This window comes from Gossypium hirsutum, chromosome D03 (assembly GCF_007990345.1).
Source record: "Gossypium hirsutum isolate 1008001.06 chromosome D03, Gossypium_hirsutum_v2.1, whole genome shotgun sequence".
NCBI lineage: Eukaryota > Viridiplantae > Streptophyta > Magnoliopsida > Malvales > Malvaceae > Gossypium > Gossypium hirsutum.
The window spans coordinates 50,627,215-50,651,531 of record NC_053439.1 but is presented as its reverse complement, the minus strand read 5'-3'; the positions used below and the strand labels follow the sequence as shown (position 1 = coordinate 50,651,531).

The window sequence follows — 24,317 nt, the reverse complement described above, 5'->3', positions numbered from 1 at the left end:
AGTATAGAGAATTGGCTCTAGTTTTTAAAATTTGAGCTTCTAATGTTAGAATTGTAAAACAAGATCTGATATAAAAATTTAATAAATTAGGATCTGTCATATCAGATTATTAAGAATAAATTAAGAACAAAACTAAATGCGAAAATGTACTTGAATCCATGGTTGGAGATTGCCTAAAAGGTTTTGATTTTCCAAGAAAATAGTTTATCTCATTGTTTAACCCTCTAAAAGAGATAAAAACAAATACGAGATATATATCTATTTCTTGGGTACCACTAGAGGTGCGCCCGGCCCGCCCGAAATATGGGAGGGTTCGGGTAAAAATATAGGCTCGAAATATGGGTTTCGGCAAAAAACGACGGGCCTCGCCTCGGGCATCACTTTTTTGGCCTGGGCCCGGCCCGAATATAATAAATATTTATTTTTTTATTTTTTTATTTTAAAATACTTTTAAAATACTTTTTTTATTTTTTTATTTTTAAAATAAATTTTTGGTGTTTATTAAAAAATGAGCCGGGCTGGGCCGGGCCAGGCCAGGCTCGGGCTTAGGAATTTTTTCCCGGGCTGGGCCAAGACAAAATTTTGGGCCCATATTTCGGGCCGGGCAGGGCTCGGGCCTAGGACGCGAGCCAAAATTTTTTTGGGCCCGGCTCGGCCCGGCCCATGAGCACCTCTAGGTACCACTACCTCTTTTTAAATAGCTTATTATTAAATCAATTTTGATATTTATAATTTGGCCCCTCATCAAATTATAAATACAACTTATGGTATCTATACATTATTTCCATGACACTTTAATACACATGACACTTTTAACATAATTGGTCACTTAATTTTATATCACACTTTATAATAGCATTATACATTATACATTATACATATGCGTCCATAATTGAAGATTTTAATCCAACATCCAATTTAACGTTTTAAGGTCCTTTTGAGTTCATTTTTGGTTTGTAATGTTTTATAGATGTTGGATAGATTATTTGCATGATTAAAACTTCAGTATAAATACGTTTTAGATATTTGAATGATTAATCATTATTGCTTCGACAACTAATGTGACACTCTTTATTTGATTTAACTTCTATATCCGATATAAGATATTACAAAATCCTACTTGAAACGATAATAATAGTAATAAGAGATGGCACGAACCATCCCATAAAATGGAGAATGAAAAAATATAAATTAAATAAAAGAATATTGAAAAACACTTCAATCTTACAATTCTAAAAAAATATAACTTCGGCTAGATAAATGGAAATTAATTACTCATAATTTTTTGTAAATGCCAAAACAATATTAACCAAAGAAATATATTACAAAGCCTCCTCCCACCTTGGGAAGTGCCGAGTTCTTTATTTATAAGGACTAAAAAGGAATTCTACCCTAACTTTCTCTGCAAAATAATAAAAATACGGGTAAACTACAAAAAGTCAATTTTGTTTGCTTTAGATTATATTTTAGTCACTTATGTTTGAAATGTTATGTTTTAGTCACTTACGTTATCGTTTTGTTACAAAGTGGTCACTCTACCATTAAGCTCCACCTAACGGCGGTCCTACATGGCAATCCAAATAGGTTTTAAATGCTAACTTGTATGTCCTACGTGACCGTCCAAATTAAATTTATTTAATTAAAAACCTATTTTCATCCCAACAACTGGACATCCAAGTTGGCATTTAAAACTCATTTGAACTGCCACATAGGACTACCGTTAGAGAGGTAATGGAGTTTAACGGTAGAGTGACCATTTCGTAACAAACAATAACGTAAGTGACTAAAACGTAACATGTCAAAACATAAGTAATTAAAATATAATCTGAAACAAACAAAAATAATTTATCCTTAAAAATAATATAAAAATAAAATAAGATCTCAAAAAGACAAAATCATTAAATATAATATCTAACATTCAAAGCAAATCCTAAATCATTAAATACAAAACAATTGCTTTATCTCAAAATAATTCTATGATTATTAATGTGATCCACATTTTGTCCAAAATCTTCAAGCAACACACCTACCGTATTGTTCCCACGACTTTGTCAATCATCGTTCATGCATCAACTACAGAAATTGGATCCAAATCTTAATATTTTTGTGACATTATTACACTTTTTAAAAATCAATATAATTTACTAAAATTAGTAAAAAAATGTAAATATTGTACATATCAAATCCAAGTAGCCTTCAACTAAGGGAGCAAAGATAAGGATTGATTGCTCAACAAAAATAAATAGATTTATATATTGTTTAATTAGTCTAAAGTATCAAACAATATGGACGTGGAAATTTCGAAGCTAAGGGGTCCATCGGTATGTACCATATGGATAGGCAAACGCTGCAAGATTAGACACCTGAACAACCAGCTCTACCTTCCTTGAAAATATGTGATAAGTTTGTCGATTGATATTAATATTATTGTCAATGCAGGAGAACGTAGATTTGAGTACGTTGAAGCACATTATCCTCCTATTTATGAGTTAAAGAGGAAGTATTGTGTCAAAAAGAACAAATGTGATCAAAACTTGTAATATAGATTTGAAATTTAGTCCATATACATTCATTTTTAGAAATTTATTCTTTTTACTTTTCAGATTTCAAAATATAGAGCCAACAATCAACATTGGTAAAATTATTTTGTTAAATTCAAGTTCATTATTATGTCTTTTTTTTAAATTATTTGACTATCAAGTAAGTATTTTTTTTAACTCCACTCCAACATTAAATAAGAGGATAAATGCGCTTCAACGAGCTTAAATTGTCCCTTAAATCGTATTTCTGGATCCGTCAATGATCGAAGGGTTTATTAGAATATAAGGGCTTATCTTTTAGGATCAATTTGTTTGAAAGATTTCTTATTTTTTATGAATAAATATTTGATAGTACAATAATCTAATATTAAATTTGAGACCATCAACATTGCAAGAATGGCTATCTAATATATTATTGCGACATTGGCTTGCCTTAAAAAATAATTATGCCATATAATTAATTATTTTGATTTTATTTAATCATTAAAAATATATTTATCATTGAAATTATTATATTTAATTTTTTTAATTAAATAAATATTTTTATAATCAAATGGGTAATATATAAAAATTTTGAAATGTAATTACTTACATTTTAATTTTACTTAAATTATCCAAATTTGATAATTGATTTTTTAAAATTGTTTAAATTAAAATTTAAAATAGATAATATATAAATATGTAAGTTAAATCAAATGGTTAATTATCTAATTAATTTTTTTATTTAATTAAATATTTATCTAAAATTTAAAGATTCTAATTATCAAATTAAAATTTTAATAAAATTTAATTATTAAATATAATAATTATCCAAATTATTATTTTTAATTTATTATTTAATTAAATAAATATTTTATAATCAAATGGATAATATACAAAAAAATTATATGTAAATTGTACTTATATTTTAATTTTACTTAAATCATCTAAAATTTTTAAGTAGATAAAAATAAATATATATATATATATATAGAAAATAAATAAATAAATAAAAGATGCAACACCTGTCCGATATCATGCTTCCGTACATTGTTAGATATTATATATATATGATATGTAAGTTTGGTTTTAAAGTTTATTTTGGCATTTGAGTCTTCTTTTTCTTTGTTTTAATTTGGTACATAAGTTCAATTTTAATATTCAATTTGGTACCTAGGTAAAAAAACCCAATAAATAATTGATACATCTACTCTAGTAAAAAAAACTTAAGTACTTAATTGGGACAAAAATAGCTCAGGTTCAGGTATTTAATTGAGATAAAAAAAACTTCAAGTACCAAAATGAATATTGAAATTAAATTCAAGTATCAAATTAAAAAAAAACCTTTTGATAACTCAATTTAAACTTAACTAGTTAAGGTGAGGAAAAAATATAACTAGTTAATTAATCAAAATAAATAAATAAATAAATAAATCTATAGGTGATTTATATATGATGAAAATAGAAATTAAACATTTTTATTGTTGGTTCTTTGGGTAGAAACATTTTATTGCATAATTGAAGATATTGCATAGAAAGTAGAAACACAAGAAAAGTAAAATTTCCTTTGTCTTTTTCCTTTTGAAAAGTGAAACTAGTAATAGTAAAAAGGTAACAATAAAGAGAAAGCAGCCACAAAAGTTTAAATTGATATTGTTGGAGATTTGATTGATAAAAAATTATTTAAGGGTGTGTTTGGAAGGAAAATTATTTCTAAAACATGTATTGATTTTTGTTATGTTTGGATAATTATGTGTAAAATATATTGCGTTGTTTGAAAATTTTTACTGGAATCATGTTTTAAAAGTTGTTCTTAGTGAAACAAACATAATATAACATTATATTTGTTATGAAATATTATAAAAGTATTTTCTTTTGGTAACTGGATTTCATTTTATAATATTATATTTTATATAAACTTAATAATAAATAATACACAATTAAAACTTAATTTGAAGTTATGTATGACATTTATGCGAGTGGATAATAACACATTGAAGTTTATTAAAATAAGAAATTATATTAATAAGCTATTATATTATTAAATATAAATAATAAAATATGCATATTTAATAATATAAGAATATAATATTTGATATTAATATTTTTAAAAATTAAAATTTATTAATAATATTATGCTTGATCCAAGTATAAAAATCAAGAGGTTTATTTTCTATTGATCTGTAAGTCATTTTTCATTAGTTAAATTATTTTCCATGAAATAAACACGAAAAAATATAAAGAGTTATTTTTTATAAATAATTTTTGTGGAATAAACATAGCTTAATTAGAAATTCGTAACTAGTATGATTGAAGTTCACTCACCATTCTTATATGATTGAGAATAGGAGAAAATTAGGAGGTGATTAAGCATGATTACTTTCTCTTTTCTTTTTTATTCCACTTTTAAAGATGGAAAGTTTAATTCATGGTATAGCCCTTAAACTAAATTAGCTTTTTTAATTTTGTATATAAATATATTTGTCTGTATATGAACTATCATTTTTATTTTATCTTATTTTATCTAAAAGTGAAGTTTTTAATAAAAACATAGCATATGACAGATATTGTTATTGGATGACGATAAACTTTGGCAGCACTTTGAACATCATCAACCCTGTTGGTGCAATAGATAAAAACAAAACCAACAAACAAGTGATTTAGCAGAGGTGACAACTTTTTAAAAGGTGACTGACTAAATCAAAATTCAGTCCCCTAAGCCTCTAGCTATGGCAGTGTCGTCTTCAACATAAGAGAATACTCAAAAGGCATTAAGGAATCATGGACCCCAATGAGTTTGAAAATTCAATCGGTTGATGAATTGCTGTCTTGGATTAATTACTAATTTGATTTTTATAGATATACTTTCATTAATAATCTTATTCACTAACATGCCTTAGTGACTTGCCGGTGTCATGGTGCCACATCCCTATATATATTATCCCTAATGGCTAATGGTACCACCATCCATTCATCTAAACACCTCTGCACTTTTTTATCTTCTTCTATTATAATTTGTCAAGTATAACAATATATAAGCATATTCAGAGTTGAGAGTATGGCTTCTTCATTTGGTGTCTTGTTTGTTGTAGGGGTTTGGATGATGATGGGGAGCGGTAGTTATGCTCAGCTCTCCACTAATTTCTACTCTAAATCATGTCCAAAGGTGTTGTCTACGGTTGAGTTAGTAGTTGAAACAGCTGTGTCAAAAGAGCAGCGCTTGGGTGCTTCTCTCCTCCGCTTGTTCTTCCATGACTGTTTTGTCAACGTAATTTCCACTCTTTCTCTTTCCATCTTCTTACTATACATATACACATGGTCACATAAGCACATTCAGTGTTCTTGGTCAACGGAACTTGAGTAACTTTTTTTTCATTCCTTTCAATTTAATAATATATTGGAGTTTCGTGTTGAAAAGCGCCGTCAAATGTTTAATTTCATGTATATATATTTGGGGTAATCAATATAAAACTCAATCCAGAATACCTTTCCAACCATGCATGCATGCATGTGTTTTTTTCCCTGCGGACTTAAAGAAATTCCATTTGTGGAGCCAATATAAGTACTGATGTATGATGATGAAATGCCTTTGCACCTTGGCTCATATTAATCTTAACCACTCAAAAGGGGAAAGGATTGCATATGGGGCAAGTGAATGACTAATGAAATACTTATATATATGGTTATTAATTAAGTACGTCCTGTATTTATCATATTTAATTATGACAGGGTTGTGATGGGTCAGTACTCCTAGACGACACTTCTTCTTTCACCGGGGAGCAAACTGCTACTCCCAATAATGGGTCCTTGAGAGGTTTCGAAGTTGTTGATGAGATTAAGGCCAAGGTGGAGAAAGTGTGTCCTGGTGTAGTCTCATGTGCTGATATCTTAGCCATTGCAGCTCGGGACTCCGTTGTTATTGTAAGCACTTGAAATGAACAGTCCAACGTACATACTGCATATTAGTATGTCACAAATGAATATAGAAAATTGAGTTTGATTGGTGCAGCTTGGAGGGCCCGACTGGGATGTTAAGCTTGGAAGAAGGGATTCAAAGACCGCCAGCTTTTCTGATGCAAATAGTGGTGTCCTCCCACTGGGTAGTGCCAATCTTAGCCAACTCATCAGCTTATTCCAAGCGCAAGGTCTTTCTACCAAGGACATGGTTGCATTATCTGGTATAATACAAGTATATAACATTCTTTCCTTTCCTGCACTTCAGTCTGTACTACTTTATTATATCTATAGATCTCTTCTAAGCCAAATTGCTTTATGTTGCTGAGCCAGGAGCTCACACAATTGGGAAGGCGAGGTGCTTGGTTTTCAGAAATCGCATATACAACGACACAATCATCGATACTTCATTTGCAAAGACAAGGCGAAGTAGCTGCCCAAGAACCAGAGGATCAGGAGACAACAACCTTGCACCCCTAGACCTGGCAACCCCAAATTCTTTTGACTCCAAATACTTCGAAAACCTCTTAAACAAAAAGGGTCTACTCCACTCAGACCAAGAACTCTTCAATGGCGGATCCACCGATTCATTGGTCAAAACATACAGCAGCAACGTGAAGAAATTCTATTCAGACTTTATTGCTGCAATGATAAAGATGGGAGATATTAAGCCACTCACCGGATCAAATGGTGAAATCAGGAAGAATTGCGGGAAGCCTAATTAATATAGCTCCTCCGTTGCTTTGGCCTTATAATTAATGAGGACTACCCAGGATTTACTTCTATGTTTATATCGTCGTATGAGGTAAAACAGTTTACGAATAAAAAATATTACTTATCGTTTTTAACTAAAGAAGAAAAATAAAGCATGCTTAAACGATAAGCAGCTTGCATGTTAATGTTTGATCGAGTTCCAAGAAGGACAATGTTGTTTGTGTATTTTGAAGCATATTAATGAATCGTTTTTCTTTCTTCTTAAGCATGGTGATTCACAGGTTGCCTGTAAATTATTGCTCTTTTTGTTACTATATTATATATTTCTTTAAATAGATACCATTAGCTTTTTAAGTTTGAGATGGTCACTGGTCAGAGGCTGACAGCCACTGGTTTGATCATTTCTTTTCCATTAAATGCTTTGATTTTTTTTTATATATTTATACATTATAATAAATTAGCCCATGGTATACGCATACTAGATAATTCGTTTAGTTAAAAATAAACCAGTCAATCAGTATATTAATGGTAGCTTAGCTATTGATTGAGATGTTTGCTTTACTCTAAATAAAACCTTCCATTAGTAGGGCCTAACCATCTAATTATAACATCACACATTTATATTTTTTTTTGGATAAGTCCATGGAGTGCTTGAAAACAAACAGGAGGAGATACGAGACTTTGTTTGTTGACTATCTTCTAGATAGGATTCGTTGGAGATGCCTGCTACAATTGCTCAAATACCATGGGAAGTAGTGGATACTTTCATTCCTCATAAGAGAAGTCGTTGTAGTAGGAGATATGGGTTTCTGTGTCCTTAGCCCGTTTAAAGGAAGAACCTCATATTGGAGGAAGGTGAAGCCTAAGGTGCATCGTGTTGGAGATGTGGTCTGAACGAGGTTGAGGAATAACGCAATAAGGTGATGGATTCTGTTCGGCAGTGGAATCTAATCGGAATGAAATGTCATCCTCGAAGGAGTGGTGGGATTCTGAAAGGATTGGGAAGGAGATTAATAGTATGAAGATGATCACAGGGGAGGTGAATGAAGAAATGGTCAAGTTGTTGAAGAGGTGTGTGGTGGGTACCGCTCGATGCTTTTATGAGACCATGACTCTCAAAGAAAACTTCAAGATGGGTGGGGTATTTGATGTGAATATCAACAGAATGGGGGTAAACAATTCCTAATTGTTTTTGATAATGAGGATGAGACAAGAAATTGAATGGAAAGCCTATGGTTGTAACACCCCGGTAATTAGTAACCTTTACAGTTAAATGGGTAAAAACAAGTTATCATTATGTATGTAATGCACTAGTAAAATTCATTCTAAAAACAAGTTTAATGAAAATTAATATGGTCCATCGCATATAGAGAATGAGTTTGAATATTCTTAATGAATTTCACAGTTTATTGTTTAAATGTCTAAAGCAATAGAGACATTATAGGAACTCTACCTATATAAACATAAGAAGTGGTGCCGCTTTAACAAATAGAGGTAGAGTCTCTCTTGTAAATGTTTATTATGAACAAGATAAGCATATGGTTATATTAGTGCTAAAAGTGAACAACCTATGACGAAAATATAAACGAATATTATGTGTAGTGTATTTTAGATTCTAATACTAGGAGTTGCGATTTAATCTTCGAACACTAACTTCATTAGAATTATGAAAATACATCTGTTAATTGATAGTCCAAATCAAGAGATACTATTTTGTATGCATAATATGTGTTTGTGTGAAAGGCTATAAAATAAGTTACCTACATTTTAAACTAGGGGGATTGTTAATAGTTTATAACGTTGGTATAATAATATTTCAGTATATAAAAAAGTCTAATAAATTATAATTATTGATCAAGTAGTTGTATTATAAAGAAGTAATTTTTGTACGTAAAATTTTCTTATAAAAATATAATTTTATGTAAAATTATCTTATTAAACAACATAATATTATGAAAGGATATTTAATGGAAAGAAGCACTTATCATATGTCTATATTAAGTTTTTTTTTTTCTTAAGTGGGCTTAGGTACTTTTATGCGAGGCCTGGGCCCAAAGAAGTAGAGACAAAGATTTGGCGAATGTGTTACTGTTAAAGCAGTTGACTTAACTAACAACACAAACACAAAAAAACCGAAAGGAAAGCGAACTCGAAACTCGGTGGCATAGCTAACTGAGACAGAGATGAACTCACCGCAGCTTCCACAGACGCGTGGGCGCGTGTTATCCTCATCCGAGATAAACAAATCCCCAGCCGGGTCAGGAGGAGATCTTGAATCTTCTTTAATCCAAATCTACCACCATCACCACCACAACTCCCTCAAGCTCCGGGATCAGGCCGGTCAGTTCTGTTTTTTTTTTTTTGTGTGTGTGTGTGTGTGTTAATTAAGTAATTAATTAATTAGTTTAAAGGAATTGATCGGGACAGAGAAAGCGAAGAAAGATGCGATTAAGAAAGCGGGGAGAGTGTCGGATTTGTTGGTGGAGGCGGTGAACGGAGGTGTGCAAGAGTCGTTTATAAACGAGAAGCGAATCGAGGCGGAGATTCGTGCTTTGGCTTCTACAATTGCTCGTTTCATGAAGCAGACCGATCAATGGCTCGCCGCTTCTCACGCCATTAACACCGCTGTCAAGGTTTTTCCCACTTTCTATCTCATCCTTAACTCTTTTTTAAATTAATTACAACTGGGTTTTTGATGAATTGTTGGTTTTAGGAAATTGGAGACTTTGAGAACTGGATGAAGAGCATGGATTTTGATTGTAAGAGTATCAACGCTGCAATCCGCGACATCTACCAACAATGACATACGAATTCAGGTAGTTTTCTTCATCCATTTATTTTAAAATTACTGCTAATCATATCCAATTGTACTCTTTCTCACTACTGTTACTGCAAGTTCCTTGGAATCCAATGAGATTGCTGGCTTCATTATTTTAATTTATTAACCTGCTAAAGTAATAGTTGTATTTGCTAAGAGTAGAACTCAATGGCATGCCAAACTTTAGACTACATTTACCATAACACTTGAGCTTGGAAGTTGGAATCATAGGGTTTAATGTTTTGATGCTGGTTCTCTTGGAGCATCCTATGCTCTGAGCGTATGAACATCACTTAATATGTCTATGTGATAGCATAGCAAAAAACCAAAATGTTAATTCTATTTTATTCTAGATGCCAATATCCTATTTGGGAATGTTTTTGAACCTCAGGCATTGAGGAAGCTTTTCCCACTATTGAAACAGGAAGAGGTTCCCTTTTCTTTCCTTTCTTTGGAACATGTTAATTTCTTCATGATTTTCTTTTAAATAAAGACTGGTAGAGTAACAGACTCTCATGGTAACCCCAACCATATATACATATTATATATAAAGTTACTTAGTTTATGGCTTATGTGGATTATCTAGGGAAGTGCTTCATCTTCTACTTGCTCTTTATCCAGTTAACACTAGAAAAGAGCTAACGAGATTTGTTCTTTAACCATTCTTGGTGCTTGTGCGGCCCTAATAGTTGCATATCTTGGGATGAATTCTATGCGAAATAATAGTTGCTTCATAACATCAATAACCTCATAACTCTCTAAATTCAATAAATTATATCTTTTAAGCACTTGGTTTATATTTATAGCTAAAAAATTGCTTGTTTATTATCTTCTACAAGAAAATGAAGGATATCGCACCTACTATATGCGGTTTGTGAAAATTCATAGTCATTGCTTCTCTGTTTACTCTGTGTTATTCATTTGCATGCAGGCAGGCACCAATTGAGGTCCCTGCTTCTTCTGACAAGTCTCTGCAATTTCATTTCCTTGTTCTTTTGATAACAAGAAGCTATTATTAGGATGTTGATCTCTTTGCTTTGAGAAGCTGGCAAAGTTGTGCCTCTGCAATTTCATTTCCTTGTTCATTTGTTCCATACTATTAAGCTGTCCATCTCTTTCTTTTGAGAAGCTAGCAAAGTTATGGAGGCATATATGTACAAAACACAATAGCAGAAAATAATTGATAGATGTAATAATTGATTTACCTCATATTTGATTTGCATTCACTGATGGTTTTTGCTAATAATTTCCCTTCTTTTAGTGGTGGTGGACGAGCGTGCGTGTGTGATCAATATGGTCAATGGTCGTAGAATGAGTTACAAAAAAAATGCATGATTGACGCCCATACTCGAGGGTCTTCCCCTGCTTTGACCCTAGCTCAGATCCCGGCAAACTCAAGTGTAAGGAAAACACGGATAGAGCAAGAAGAAAGCAGCAATTAAGATCAAACACCTTTATCACTATCGCCATCCTACCTCGATCTTCTCCTTTTCAACTTAGTAACATATAAAAAAAGAAAAGCCTTCAAAACTGAGTTTCCTAAACAAATGGCTCTCTACACCACAATTTCAAGCAAACATTCAAAACACAAACTTTTCTTCCTCTGCTCCGACTGATACCGCTCCATGTCCCATCTCTTTGGCAGCTGCCGCCACTGAATCACTTATGTTAAGCAGATACTGCAAGCGGGACAACTTCTCAGGAGCAGGATTACTTTGGGCGTATACACCAAACAGATCAGCTAGCTCCTCCGGCACCTCCCATGATAGTGGCTCCGAAGGCACAGCTTTGTCACAAGCTAGCAAGTCATTAAGCGAGGAAACCTACAAAACCAGCAACGAATCTTAGGCATTAATTGACCTTGTTACAAGTACAAGTATGCTAACACCAAACACTATTGAACTACATGAAACCAAGCTAGAATGTTCCTTACCGCTCCCTGTCGATTTCTCTGCCGTAGCAGTGCCACAGCTTGAACAAGTGAATTGGACAATCTAGTCCGTGCGAGATCATGAACAACACCTTTTGCCTTCTGAGGATTAACCTTGAGATCTGCTGGGATTTTGTCATAGACTTCTTCTTCATCAAACTCACCAGTGCCTGATGAGAAAATCTCATCTACAGTTTTCTTGAAGAGGTTTTCCCGTAAGCTCTCTGAGATCATGTTGTCTAAATCAACACCTGATTCCTTGAGTTCCCTTATCTGCTTAATGTTGAGTCTCCCTTGACCAATAGCTGTTTCAATAGCAGCTGCCATTTTGGTAGTTGTTATGCTCTTTATTATTTTCTGTGCATATGGTCCAGGTAAGCCAACATTCTTCTGCAGCTCATTGAGCTGCTCCATCCTAGCCTTGGTCAACTGTCCATCAGCTAAAATCACCTCAGCTTGTTGCCTAAAAGCCTGCTCCGCCAAACTCCGATGGACTTCTACTGTCTCCTCACTCGTCAAACCAAGGATCCCACCAAGCTGGTTCAGTAGAACATACTCTGAATCATCCTTCTTCGTGGTTATTTGAGCACCAAAAGGAATCCTGGTGACTTCACCTGTCAGACAATATAACAAGTACGTTTTGTAGAGGTCCATACGGTCTCTTTCGGAGAGGTCATCTTTGAGTGTTATCTCTGTTTGGCCTGGCTTGCCCAACTTTGCATTAAGTTCCTTGTTAGGTTTTATTTTCCTAAGTGTCTGAAGGGATTCCCATTCATCATCCTCGTCAACTTCTTTTACTTCCTCTTTAGCAGGTTCTTCTGATGGAGTATCAGAAGATTCCCCTTTGATGTCTGCCACCAATTCCGTGACAACCAAGGTGTTAAAGGCAATCAACTTTTTAAGTTCTCTTGCGGATTCTGTCCGATTATCCGCCGATCGAGACCGTTTCACATAATTCAAGAAAACCTTACGGACCTGAGCACATGCATGATGATTTCAAGCAGGGAGAAAGACGTTAAACCTAGAGCTCAAATTTAATAAAATGAATAACCATTGGCACAAAATAACTGTAGTGTGCACTCACAGCCTTGCTCGCAATCGACATAGCTGCTTCTCTAGTTAATCGCAAACCATGTGCAGCTTTCCTCACAGCATTCTTTACATCGGCATCATAGCCATCAACACCAGCAGAAATAGCATCCTTCACAGCCTGAAGTGATCATTTATAATTAAAAGAAGAATTAAGACACAACTAACCACATCTTTTGGTTCCAATAATCCATGTGAGATTTTTCATTTTTCCCAGCTTTTCCATATCAACATGACAGTATCATAAAGACATCAAACCTACGGGACTATATATCCCTTTTAAAGTACAGTACAGCTGATGAGGTGCTAGTGCAATACTAAATCGGGGAATCTACTTATTCTATTCTCAAGTGTAGAACATAAAGCAAAAAAATAACTGTTCAGACTGAATTTTGAGTAGATATAGTATTAGAATAATGAATCTCCAGGCTAAAGGGACACAATTTTACCTTCTCAAACAAACTGCCACAGATATCTGAGTGAGCTGCATCAACAGTTTGCTGAGGAATGCAGAGCATGACTCGCACCTTCAGCAATGCAGCAACATCACTTTCATCCAGCTCACCGTCAGATACACATTGTTGAAGCTTTTTCCGGTAGATTTCTTGAAACAAAATAGACATATCAGACACTTCAAATAATATTTTAACATTGAAAACAGAAAAAACAATATCCTAATAGGGAAGACAAAAAGTCTCAGCCTTTTCCTTTTCCCAACCCTGCTTCTAATACCTTCGTGAATCTGACTAGCCTTTTGTGGATCAAAGTGCAATTCTTCACAAAGATTCTGGAGGAAGGCAGCCTTGCTATCTGCCATCTCAAGGTCACCACCCTGAAAAGCCTCTGAAAGCCGTTTCTGATATACTTTCGAAGTAACATCAAGTAAGATAGCTTCTGCTTCTTTATTGCCCAAGCCAAGTATGTTCCTCAATTGGTTCAATGAAGTAAGCTGAAGTTCAGACACAGACAACAAAAGAAACAAGCATTAGAAAACAAAAGGACAAGGTGCTGCAAAATACAAAGATAATGCATCAAAACCTACTAGTAAACCAAGACAGAACAGAGAAAAAAGGAATGCAGTAAGCAGTTGTTTTGACTGTTGAAAACACTCCCTGATACTGTTGAGCAAACAATGGGACTCTTATCAGCTAGTTTATCCACTAATAAGTCTATAGTTTCCATGCAGTCACAATTTAAAAGTTGAATCAACAAAAATGGAGACACCAGGCTGAGTAGCCATGAAATTAATAGTTATATACAGGGCAATAAGAGAAGTCTCCTAAGTTTGATGCTGTTAGGTTTTATCATGAGGTGGGAAGTGAAGAATAAAGGGAGGCAACCAGATTAATAGCAGGACGACAAAAAAAAATTCTATAGGTGAATCCTAATTGTGCTTTGCTTGCATATGCTATAAAAATGAGAAGCAAATATTTCCGACTAACACCCTGGATATTTTCAACTTTATCAGGATCTTCATCTTTTCCAAACTAGTAATAATCAGGAAGTTCAGAAGTTACAGAAAACAACAATAACCTTCCCAGCTCCACAACTTAGTAAAAAGAAAAGCTTCTAGAGTTTACACTTGAACATACATATAAAGAACAATACCAGCCAGAAGCACCAGCTACTTATAACATAACTTTGCAGGTTTACTTCTAGCCTCCTTTACACCATTATCCAAGAAAAACCAGCTAGATATTCTTTTAATATTTCCCATAACATAACATGGATCATTTCATTTAGTCAAGGTTATAAGCATTCAATTTTCTTCCATTAAGAATTTTTCTCCAGGAGTGATAATCAAAATTACACTAGTAGCATCCCATAAGAATTGTTCTCCAGGAGTGATAATGTTTCTGCCGATAGGAATAGTTTAAAACAAAAATTAGACATAATGCTTCAGAAAAGGTAACAACTGCTATAATAAAGGAATTTGTTGATGTTCTCCGGACCTCTAAGCTATTAAGACCAACCATGAGGCAACTGAACAAGAATATAGAAAGAAGGAATTCAATTACCTTATCCTTTTCCATGCGGCCACCAGATAAAGAATCAGATACATAAGCCCTATAAAGAAGCTTCAAGTCATCCATCTTTCTGTCACTATCATACTCACCACCTGTGCCAATCATAAATAATGATAGTTTAATGGTTTTGGATGAGGGATGGTCAATCCTCGGTTATCATAAAAATTAAGCATAAATACAACTTGGTAAGAAACAGGTTTGGTCACCCATTTTAAACAAAGCCAGACAAAATTTCACCCAGTTCATCCAATTTCTTCATATGCTTAAATATAAAAACCTGCAGTACAATTGACAAGGTCTAATAGCCATGTATCTAATTAAAGGACTAGGAAGCATACCAACTAGAGAGACAGGACCAAGCCCACAGGCAAAACGATCAGCATCTGGGTGTTTACTCAAAGAGATAAGCAAATCATTGAATGACAATATCTTGTCAAGCTCTTCGACAGCTTGCTTGACTCCCCCACTGAGAAAACCTTACTTGATTAGTTGAGCAAATGGTATCAAAGAAAAAAAAAATTAATATTTTATGGTAAGGACAGAACATTCATAATCATAAGCAAATATAAAAATATACAAACACATTTAAGCATCATCACTAAGGAAAATTTTCTGACTGAAGAAATAAACTGCGTTAGAGTCTAGGCATTCATAATCATACACAGTTCTCGCCCTAGACTTCAGTATGTTGAGTGCCACAGAAATATTTTCCTCAACTAGCTTTCTTTTGTGCTCCATCAACAGATCCTTGGCAAGCTACAAATCGGAAAACTACTATATTAAGAACAATCATATACCAATAACACCAATGCCAAAAATTGTGAAGAAATTATACCTCATCAGAAAGTTTGTATTTCAGTTGAGCTTTTCTAAGGGAGACAAGCAGTTCCTCACCAACATCTGAAAGTAAATACTTAAAATTGAATTAACATTAAAGGCATTATCTGGCAGGTTTTAGATATTGCACAAGAACATTAATCATACAACCACCTTAAATTCTAAAATGGTCAATCTAAAATACACTGCGGAAGGAACATCCACACATTACCTCTTCCAACTGAAGTTAACTTGGAAGCATACAATTGTTTGGCATTATCACGGATAGCAATCTCAACCTGGAGGCATAAATAGTATATACTGACTTATTATCAGGTTGAAAAAAGTATGAACTTATCATCAGATTTTCAACAGTTGAACTGACAGGGCTGCATTCATGATGCCAAAAGTAAAGCGATTGAAATAATTGATTGGAAGAGTATAAGAAAATAGGAGCAAAGTTCATAAAAATAATAGTCATAAGTACCTGTGCATCAGTGACCTTAAAAACACGCTTCCAAGGCAAAAGAAAAGTTGATGCATCCCCAAAAACTAGAGTTGAAACATAAATCAGCCTCTGAAATGCCTGCACTGGAAAGAAGGTAAAAATGGTCAAGATCCACATATGGATTGCATCCTCCTAAGTTCCTAATTCATAATAACAGGTGTACATAATCACAGGTGACTGACCCGCCGCTGCTCTAAATCACCATCACGATCTCCAGTCTCAAGCCTTTGCCTAAAGATTCGCCTACCAATCTAGCAAGCAGAATCAAATAAACAATTTTGGAATTTCCATTAAAGACAAAACGTCTACATAGAGTGAACATCACGAGATTACCTCCATATGCATGGAAGCTGCATCAGGGTCATCAATGCCTAATGCATTTTTGAAGCTGATTATGGTTTCAACTTCATCACCTCTAAGATCTTCACTTCCAGAGGAAAGCACAGAAGATACAAACCTGTAACATCGAAGATTCAGAGCCAAACCTTGCACCTAAATCCTTTTTTCCAAATAAGAAGAGAACTGATTTAACTAGTATCAAACATACCGACAGTACAAATCACAAAGCTCCATGTTAAATGCCTCATCCTGCTTGCTCACTCCGTATCTGAATTATTTTAAACATTGCAAAAGAATTTAGCTCCCAATGAAATTAGTGAAAACAAAAGCCAGAGTCTTTTCAACTTAATCACAATAATAATTGGGTAAGATTTAAAACACGTACTTTTGCGCAATATTCTCAATATCTTCTCTCTTGATAGCATCGGGGCTATCAAAGGCAGCTACATAATTATGCAAAGTAACAGCCGCAACTTCCGGAACAGCGGCGTTCACCGCATAGACGGCCGCTCCGCCAGCAGCCCCGAGGACGGCCGCTCCACCAAAGGCGGCATTCCGATTGCCACCGAAACGAAGGCCGAGGCCATACCCAGCAGCTAAAGCACCAGCAAGGATGACAGCAGAAGTGGCTAGTCTAACGGGCGGCGACAAATTCTGAACCAAGGGTTGGATGCCAGTCAGCTCCTTGGGGCCTCCGAAAATGTTGGGGGCTTCCGTTTCCGATGAGGAAGCGGGTTGGTCATGGGTAGAGAGGGAGCTGCGGGGGAAAGAGACCCTGAAACGACGTCGAGAGGGCCTGGGGAGGGAATTAGGGGTGAAAGGGAATAAGAGAAGAGGGCGAGGGTGAGAGGAAGGGGGAGAAAGGAGAAGAGAGGGATTCATGGGGTGGGGCGACTCGGCGGCTTTAGGGTATAGGGTTTAACGAAAAAATGGAGGAGAAGAACGATGAAGCAGGCCGAGTGAGGATGGGATAGGGAGACGAGAAAGATAAGAGTTTTTAAGATATAAAACACGACAAAATTTCAATTCCCGTTCTGTAGCGTCTATTAGCAGTCTTTGTATATTTACTATGACATAATAGTGGGTTGATTTTCCATAAGGGAATTAGATAGCATCAAAACAAAATTAAGGTACTGTTTGATATAAAATACATCCCTGCATCACACACTAACAGACGGTTTATATAGCTAGGTGGAGTCTTACATCATTTGGTGATGAAGAAAGTTGAAAGTTACTTCTAAGTCGGGATAACGCATCAGTGTTTTTTTTTTCTCGAAAAACATGCTTGAATGATTTAGTCATACAATAGATGAGTATTTTACACTTATCAATCAAAGGAGATAATATAATGTTAGAGACTTTATCGGCAGAAATAAACTGAATAATGATAGCAGCATCCATTTCTATTTCAAGCTTGGTGATTTCAAATCTCTAGCCATTAAAAAGCTATCTCTCAAGGCTTAGAGTTCTGCCTCAACACTAGTAGCTCTTGATATATGTTGATAAGCTCCAATTGCTCAACTACTGATGTGATCCCTAATGAGAGTCCAACCCTCACTATTATTGGCTTACCTGTAGCAGATCCATCGATGTTAAGCTTATACCAGTCTGGTAGAGGTGGTTTCCAAGTAACTAAAACAAAGGATGGTAGATCTCTCCTACTCACTATAGGAGAGAGGGCAAAGAACTCTCCAACCGCAGAGATCTCCCTATCAAGGAAATGCTCTTTAGGGTAGGCATGACCAAAGATTAAAGCATTGTGAGTAAGCCATACCTCTGATAAGGTGAAAGCAAATAGGACACTCCAAGGGATTTTAAGTTTGGTTGCCCTTATTTTCGATGAAAGGTTTGCAGTGAGCTAATTCTCCCATTTGATTCCTGAAATGGGGGGATCTAGGAAGCAATGTGAATGGAACACCAAAAGCTACTTGTGGTTTGCTGATCCCTGAGAAGATGTTGTACATTTTCTTGAGAATTAGAACATAGCAAGCCCACATCCTCCAACTGAAAGTTTCTATGCCAAAAGAAAGATTTTGTGAGAATGGCTTTGAACTCGCATTTCCAAAGGAAGATCTTTAGTTTAGGAGGTAATCTTGATTTCCAAATATAATTCCCCAGTTGTGTGTTCAGGCTCAGGACAAATGCACTTTTATCTACGGCTAGGGAGTATGCACTTGCAAGTGTGAAACAACCATTATTATGACACCCTAAAATTCTTCTGATATACTCTACGAGATTATTACGATAATTGTATCCATATATTAGACGAGAAAATTCATTTTTAATAGATCTAATTATTTTTGAACTATTAGGAGGTCATTAGAAATTATAATAAGTCATTTTCAAAGTTTCGGGCTTAATCAAGTAAAATACGAGATAAGAGGCAAAATGATAATTTTCGCCCCAAAGGTATTTTGGTCATCTAGGACCTAAATATTACTAAATTTTAATGTTTGTAATGATGTGTGGTGATGAGATGATTTTAGAATTGAAAAATGAATAGATTTAGCCTTTAAAGTTAATTTTGATTACATTTTTCTTTTACCCTTTGACTATTAAAGTTAATTTTGATTACATGTTTCTTTTACCCTTTGACTATGTGACTCACCCTTGTATTTTTAAACATAATAAAACATTAAAAGGGGGAAAAGAACCCCCAAACTCAACCATACCAACCGGCCTTATTAGAGAAACAAGAAAAGCTTTCTTCTTCAATCTTTCTCATTTTCTACTCGTTTCTTTTGCAATATTTCACCATTTTCCTTAGTTTTCTTGTAAGAACACCCCATATTAGAACCAAGATTCATTACCAATCTCATCACCCACACATCTAGAGTTTAAGCTCTAGTATGAGAAGGTTGAGCTAAAGAGAGAAGAAAGAGCTTTTGGTAAGGATTCTTAGTTTCTTAGCATTTTATCATCTCATTACATGTTTAAATACTAGAAAATGGCTGTTGAGCCATTCATATGACTATTTAATGCTATCCTTGTATTTTGACATTTTTGTAAAAATGTGGTTTTGTACGTTATTTGAAGAGAAAGAGGTTGCTAGAAGTGGTTCTAGCAAATGAAAGGAGAAAGTGATGGAGTAAGGGTCTTGGAAGAACCATCCTCCATTTTTTTTTTTGGAAGGTAAGTTCTCAAGGAACTTACTACCCATCCTTGTTAATTTTGTGTGTTTGTATGTATTTGAATGTTAAATTTGTTGTCAGTTGTGAAACATGAAAAATATTCATATAGATGACACGTTAGGCAATGAAGTAATATATCATAGTTACATGATTAAAAGGAATGTTTATTTTATTGATGATATAGAAAAATGGGCTAAGAATGTACATGTATGCATTGCTATGATTGGTTTGACATGTAACCATGAGAATGGCTAATGAACTTCTTTATGTATTGATACATGAGTATAAGGAAATTAAAGAGTTATGTAATTGATAAATATGATGTTATAGTATGAAGACAAAAAGAGAATTGACTAGTATATGCACATGATATGCAAATGTCCATGTAAACTTGGTACAAAGACTAAAATATAGTTAGCATGCCAATTAGGGTTATATGCACATTTTTGTACGGGTTTATTATAGAGTTGGAGCTATATTGTGTCATTCGATGGTTTAGCACTTACTGCGGATCATCAGATGTACATTGTTTCTTTTGAGACTACTTAGTATGGTGGAGGGATGTATATGTATATGTTACCTTGGGGCATTGCAATTATGTGCTTTGGTGTAATGTAGTGTAGTTTATGCTCTTCCAAGCTTCTTGGTGTGGTGTAGTTCACTTGTGTGTCTGATTTTGTTTTTACCAAGGTTGCGTTAGGCAAAAAGCTTATACGGATATAAAGTCGATTGTTGAAAATGAATATGAAATGTTATGTAATAAGTTTTAATGCAAAGTTATTTTCTTTACATGTATATGCATATCCATGAGAGGTACTTGTAATGTGTTTAGATGAAGAAATAGATGAGTTACATGTCACTTGTGAAATAAAGTTATGCTAATAAATATGTATAGGTGCTTCTATGCTTATCTTGCCTTGTATTTCTCATGTATGCTTATATATTGATAAGGTTTTTGTTATATATTATTGGGGTGCTTGTGTTGGAAAAAATTTGGTTTGAAAACGGTTTTCTTGCACCGCGGAAAATTAAAATTTTGAAAATCGATCCGGTTTGTGATATCTATAGCAATAAACTTTAGACCAAAATTGTACCTGTGTTTTCGGATGAACAATTCCTTGATTTTTTTTTACTTTCAACCAAATGATCTTCTCCGCTATTCTCATACCACAAACTGTTTCAAGTGTTGGCTCGAACCAATTGAATTAAAACACAAAACTAAAAAATGTTTTCTTTTCTTATTGGGTTGAAAACGAAAAAAAATTTCTTAAATAGAAACTAGTAGAATTGTTATTTTGGAAAAATATATTTAATAGCTGAGAATAAATTTTCTCTATTTTTTGGCAAAGTAACAATTTCTCAAAGTTGTGTTAATAGCTCTACCGACGCCATCTATTTATAGGAAAAGAAAGTAGAACCTTTGTTGAGTTGTAGTGGTTTATTTCAAATACAAAAACAACTTCCTACTTAGAGTAGGAGTAGGGTGAACAACATCATCTAGTATTCCTACTAGTGTTGTCGCCCCCTTCATATCCATGAGGGATTTTTGGTCCTCTCTCACATCGGGTCCAATTACAAGTACTTCCCAAAGTTTTTGGCCCAATACTTTGTAATTTGATCCAACCCGATTTTGTTTTTCTATTTCCCAAAATAAACTTCAATATATTTATATTAAATAAATTTCTCATCCCAATTTTGCCCTTGGTAAAATTATGACAATTTTACTCCTAGTAAAATTTCGAGAAAATATGTATATATTTCACTACTCAACATGTTTACTATGTCTGAATGGCTTATTTTCTTTTTAGGGCTCTAAAATAGCTCAAAAACATAAACTCATTCTTCTAATCATTTCTGAGTAATCTATGTACATTTGCAAATGAATAATTTCTCATTTGCATTTCTATTTCCATTTTGAGAAAACCACATTTATTTCCAAATGATTCCATTTCTCTATTTTAGAGAAAACCATAATCATTTCTGAATGTTTTCCATTTCTCTATTTCTATTCATTTTGTTCATTTTGATTCAAACACGGAATTCATTTTTGGTTTCAACGAGCTAGCGGAGGGACCGATTGGACATATGTAATTAGAGCTCAAATGATTTATAATTAAGTTTTCAATTTTTCGCCTATTAATTGTAAACTCATGTAGTCACGAAGTCATTCCACTATAGTATCATGACTGAGCTCTCCCTAACGACATACCATTACGAAAACATCTACTCAGTGCTTGTCCAATGACCTTGTCATAAGTGTGTTACCCTCATAAGATATCATTGATCTCTTTGGGATAATATCCGCTCTCCCAATATGATCCTATTTTATCTCATGGTAACCATTACATCTTTCTTCATGAAAAGTCATTCACTATCAAATAGTGATCAAGTCATTCATCACAAAGATGAACAATCCGTGGCCACGTTTACTTTTCATCAACCATGTAATGCCAATGAGAGGATATCATTTTCCCATGTCTCGGGCTATGAATTCCACTATTATGAATGATGCTATGTACTCTAGAAGTCGTACACCCAACGCACCAGCTTTCGGTTCCCTATATATTCGAACTCAGACTTTTACTTACATCAAAGTGTATGAGTCACACATACATAGTCTTCCACCCACTTAGGATTTAGGTACGTAACACTATGAACGTCACAAGTGAATAAATTCATAAACGAATTCAAGATCTATTTTGCTTGGGTCCTGTCCAATGTATTATCAATCTAGTCAGTCACATCTCTGTCTCTATCTTATGGGAGTCATCCACTCTAATGCCTAAGACAAAGCATCTCCTGAATTGGACTGGATAGCAAACATATTAGTCTACTAATACAAGCTGTCTTTTTGTATTACGATCTAACCACATAATATCGCTTAGTATTAGTTGAACATTAGACAACCAGTGAGCAACATTTGCTTCCATTTTTCTTTGCTTACAAAAACTATGTGAGGATAATATGCAAATTATTAATGTAATTCATGAATAATTTTAGTAACTAATTTATTTGAAAAATTACAAGTATACTTAGACGAAAATACTACACTTAGGGCACCAGCTCTAACAACCTAGTATGCTCAACTCCAAACAAGATAAGTATAATGAATTCCATTTGAACTTACTAAGCATTATATGCTTACACGTTGTTGTTTTTGTGCATAGGTTACACTTTCATATCCTTGAAGCCAACATTTCCTTTTGGAACATCACACTATCATCAAGACAACAAGAGTATGAAATTGACATATTTGTTTATTTTGGCATGTACCTAGGCATTTGCATGTGTAAATATGCTTATTTAATATACCATTTGGTACGTGAAGCATTGGTTGTGATGTAGTTGTAAAAGGCTTAATTATTTTGTTATACTTCATGAATGCATGAAAACCTCATTTGCATGCATGCAAATAGCCTAATTGTTGTAAGCTCTAAGTAGTTGGCCAATTAACTTACTTTGAATGATTTTATGATAGCCTTATTTTTCTATTATTGTTCATAATTATTTGTTGGATAATGGCTTGAATTGAGTAAATTTTATGTAAATTCTACTTGTACATGGTTGTTTTTTGAAGCATGTATCATGGGTCCTCTTAGTGTGAGGTGTTTTGGATTGATTTTTAAGTGTTTATAACTCAAAATTTTGGTCCCCTACACCTTGGGTTCAGTACCCATGGTATAGGTATTGGTTCTTAGCCCAAAAATGGGGCTAAACTTTCATCAAGGTGCTTAAAGTTTGGTACTTAATAAGGGTACCGCATGCCCAACCAATAGAATGTTAAATTAAATAGTACAAGGACTTGGGTTCAGTACCTAAGGCCTAGGTATCCCTGTAGGTGCTATAACACTATTTTGTCAAAAACAATCCCTTCAAAATCGAATTTGGTTCTAAACACTTAAAATTTGATTCAAAATCATTTTAATAAGATTTCAAAACTCTAAAACTGATTTGATCTATTTTCTATGATTTTATAAAAATGTTTTCTTATTCAATTTTTAAATAATTTCGAGATTTTAGCATGAAAGTGGTCTAATGGCATATCTCATTCATACCAGTAATCCGGATGGGTGAGGGGTGTTACAATTACTCGTTGGTCCTTGGCATACAATATCACCTTTAAAGGAGGAGTCAAGTACGAGAGTACTCAGAAAAATGTCAACTAACTCCCTTGGGATAAAAGGAAATACATTAAGGCCTAAATACATCCCATTTATTTATAACTTGATTGAACATCCAATTTCTTTCTCTAGATGAAGTGGACCTTGGATTAATTCCCTCACCGATCCCAATCCTAACCAATTATCATACCAAAAATTAATTGTTTTTCCATCCTGAACTACCCATTTGATATTTGAAGCAAGGATCGGGTTGATCTTTCAAAGTGAACTCCATAACACAAAGTGTTAACTTCTTGTAGGTTCCTTGGGTCTTGTAAATGTTTAGATGTAAGAGTTTTATCCTAGAGACTT

General features: G+C 34.1%; 3 protein-coding genes across 4 annotated transcripts; 2 read left to right on the top strand and 1 right to left on the bottom strand.

Moving 5' to 3' along the window:
* Positions 1 to 5,481: 5,481 nt before the first annotated feature.
* Positions 5,482 to 7,452, top strand: LOC107927057 (peroxidase 4-like). The gene is made up of 4 exons (NM_001327269.2): positions 5,482 to 5,787; positions 6,249 to 6,440; positions 6,529 to 6,697; positions 6,807 to 7,452. Exons 1-4 carry the CDS (start codon positions 5,578 to 5,580, stop codon positions 7,196 to 7,198), a joined length of 963 nt encoding a protein of 320 aa, NP_001314198.1. The 5' UTR covers positions 5,482 to 5,577; the 3' UTR covers positions 7,199 to 7,452.
* Positions 7,453 to 9,253: 1,801 nt separating this feature from the next.
* LOC107927108 (biogenesis of lysosome-related organelles complex 1 subunit 1) lies at positions 9,254 to 23,346 on the top strand. 2 transcript variants are annotated; one of them, XM_016858084.2, is made up of 4 exons: positions 9,254 to 9,527; positions 9,615 to 9,820; positions 9,901 to 10,003; positions 10,937 to 11,214. In XM_016858084.2, exons 1-3 carry the CDS (start codon positions 9,371 to 9,373, stop codon positions 9,988 to 9,990), a joined length of 453 nt encoding a protein of 150 aa, XP_016713573.1. In that variant the 5' UTR covers positions 9,254 to 9,370; the 3' UTR covers positions 9,991 to 10,003; positions 10,937 to 11,214. The 2 variants fall into 2 exon arrangements, with proteins under 2 accessions (XP_016713573.1, XP_016713574.1); XM_016858085.2 differs by lacking the exon at positions 10,937 to 11,214 and adding an exon at positions 23,013 to 23,346 and having other exon boundaries at positions 9,291 to 9,527.
* On the bottom strand, positions 11,444 to 18,902 carry LOC107927107 (protein TIC110, chloroplastic). Its single transcript, XM_016858083.2, has 15 exons — positions 17,100 to 18,902; positions 16,923 to 16,982; positions 16,709 to 16,832; positions 16,558 to 16,626; positions 16,355 to 16,453; positions 16,100 to 16,166; positions 15,887 to 15,951; positions 15,713 to 15,807; positions 15,390 to 15,517; positions 15,043 to 15,143; positions 13,757 to 13,973; positions 13,474 to 13,628; positions 13,020 to 13,145; positions 11,939 to 12,910; positions 11,444 to 11,828 (listed from the first exon to the last, which is right to left on the bottom strand). Exons 1-15 carry the CDS (start codon positions 17,594 to 17,596, stop codon positions 11,586 to 11,588), a joined length of 3,018 nt encoding a protein of 1,005 aa, XP_016713572.2. The 5' UTR covers positions 17,597 to 18,902; the 3' UTR covers positions 11,444 to 11,585.
* Positions 23,347 to 24,317: the final 971 nt, after the last annotated feature.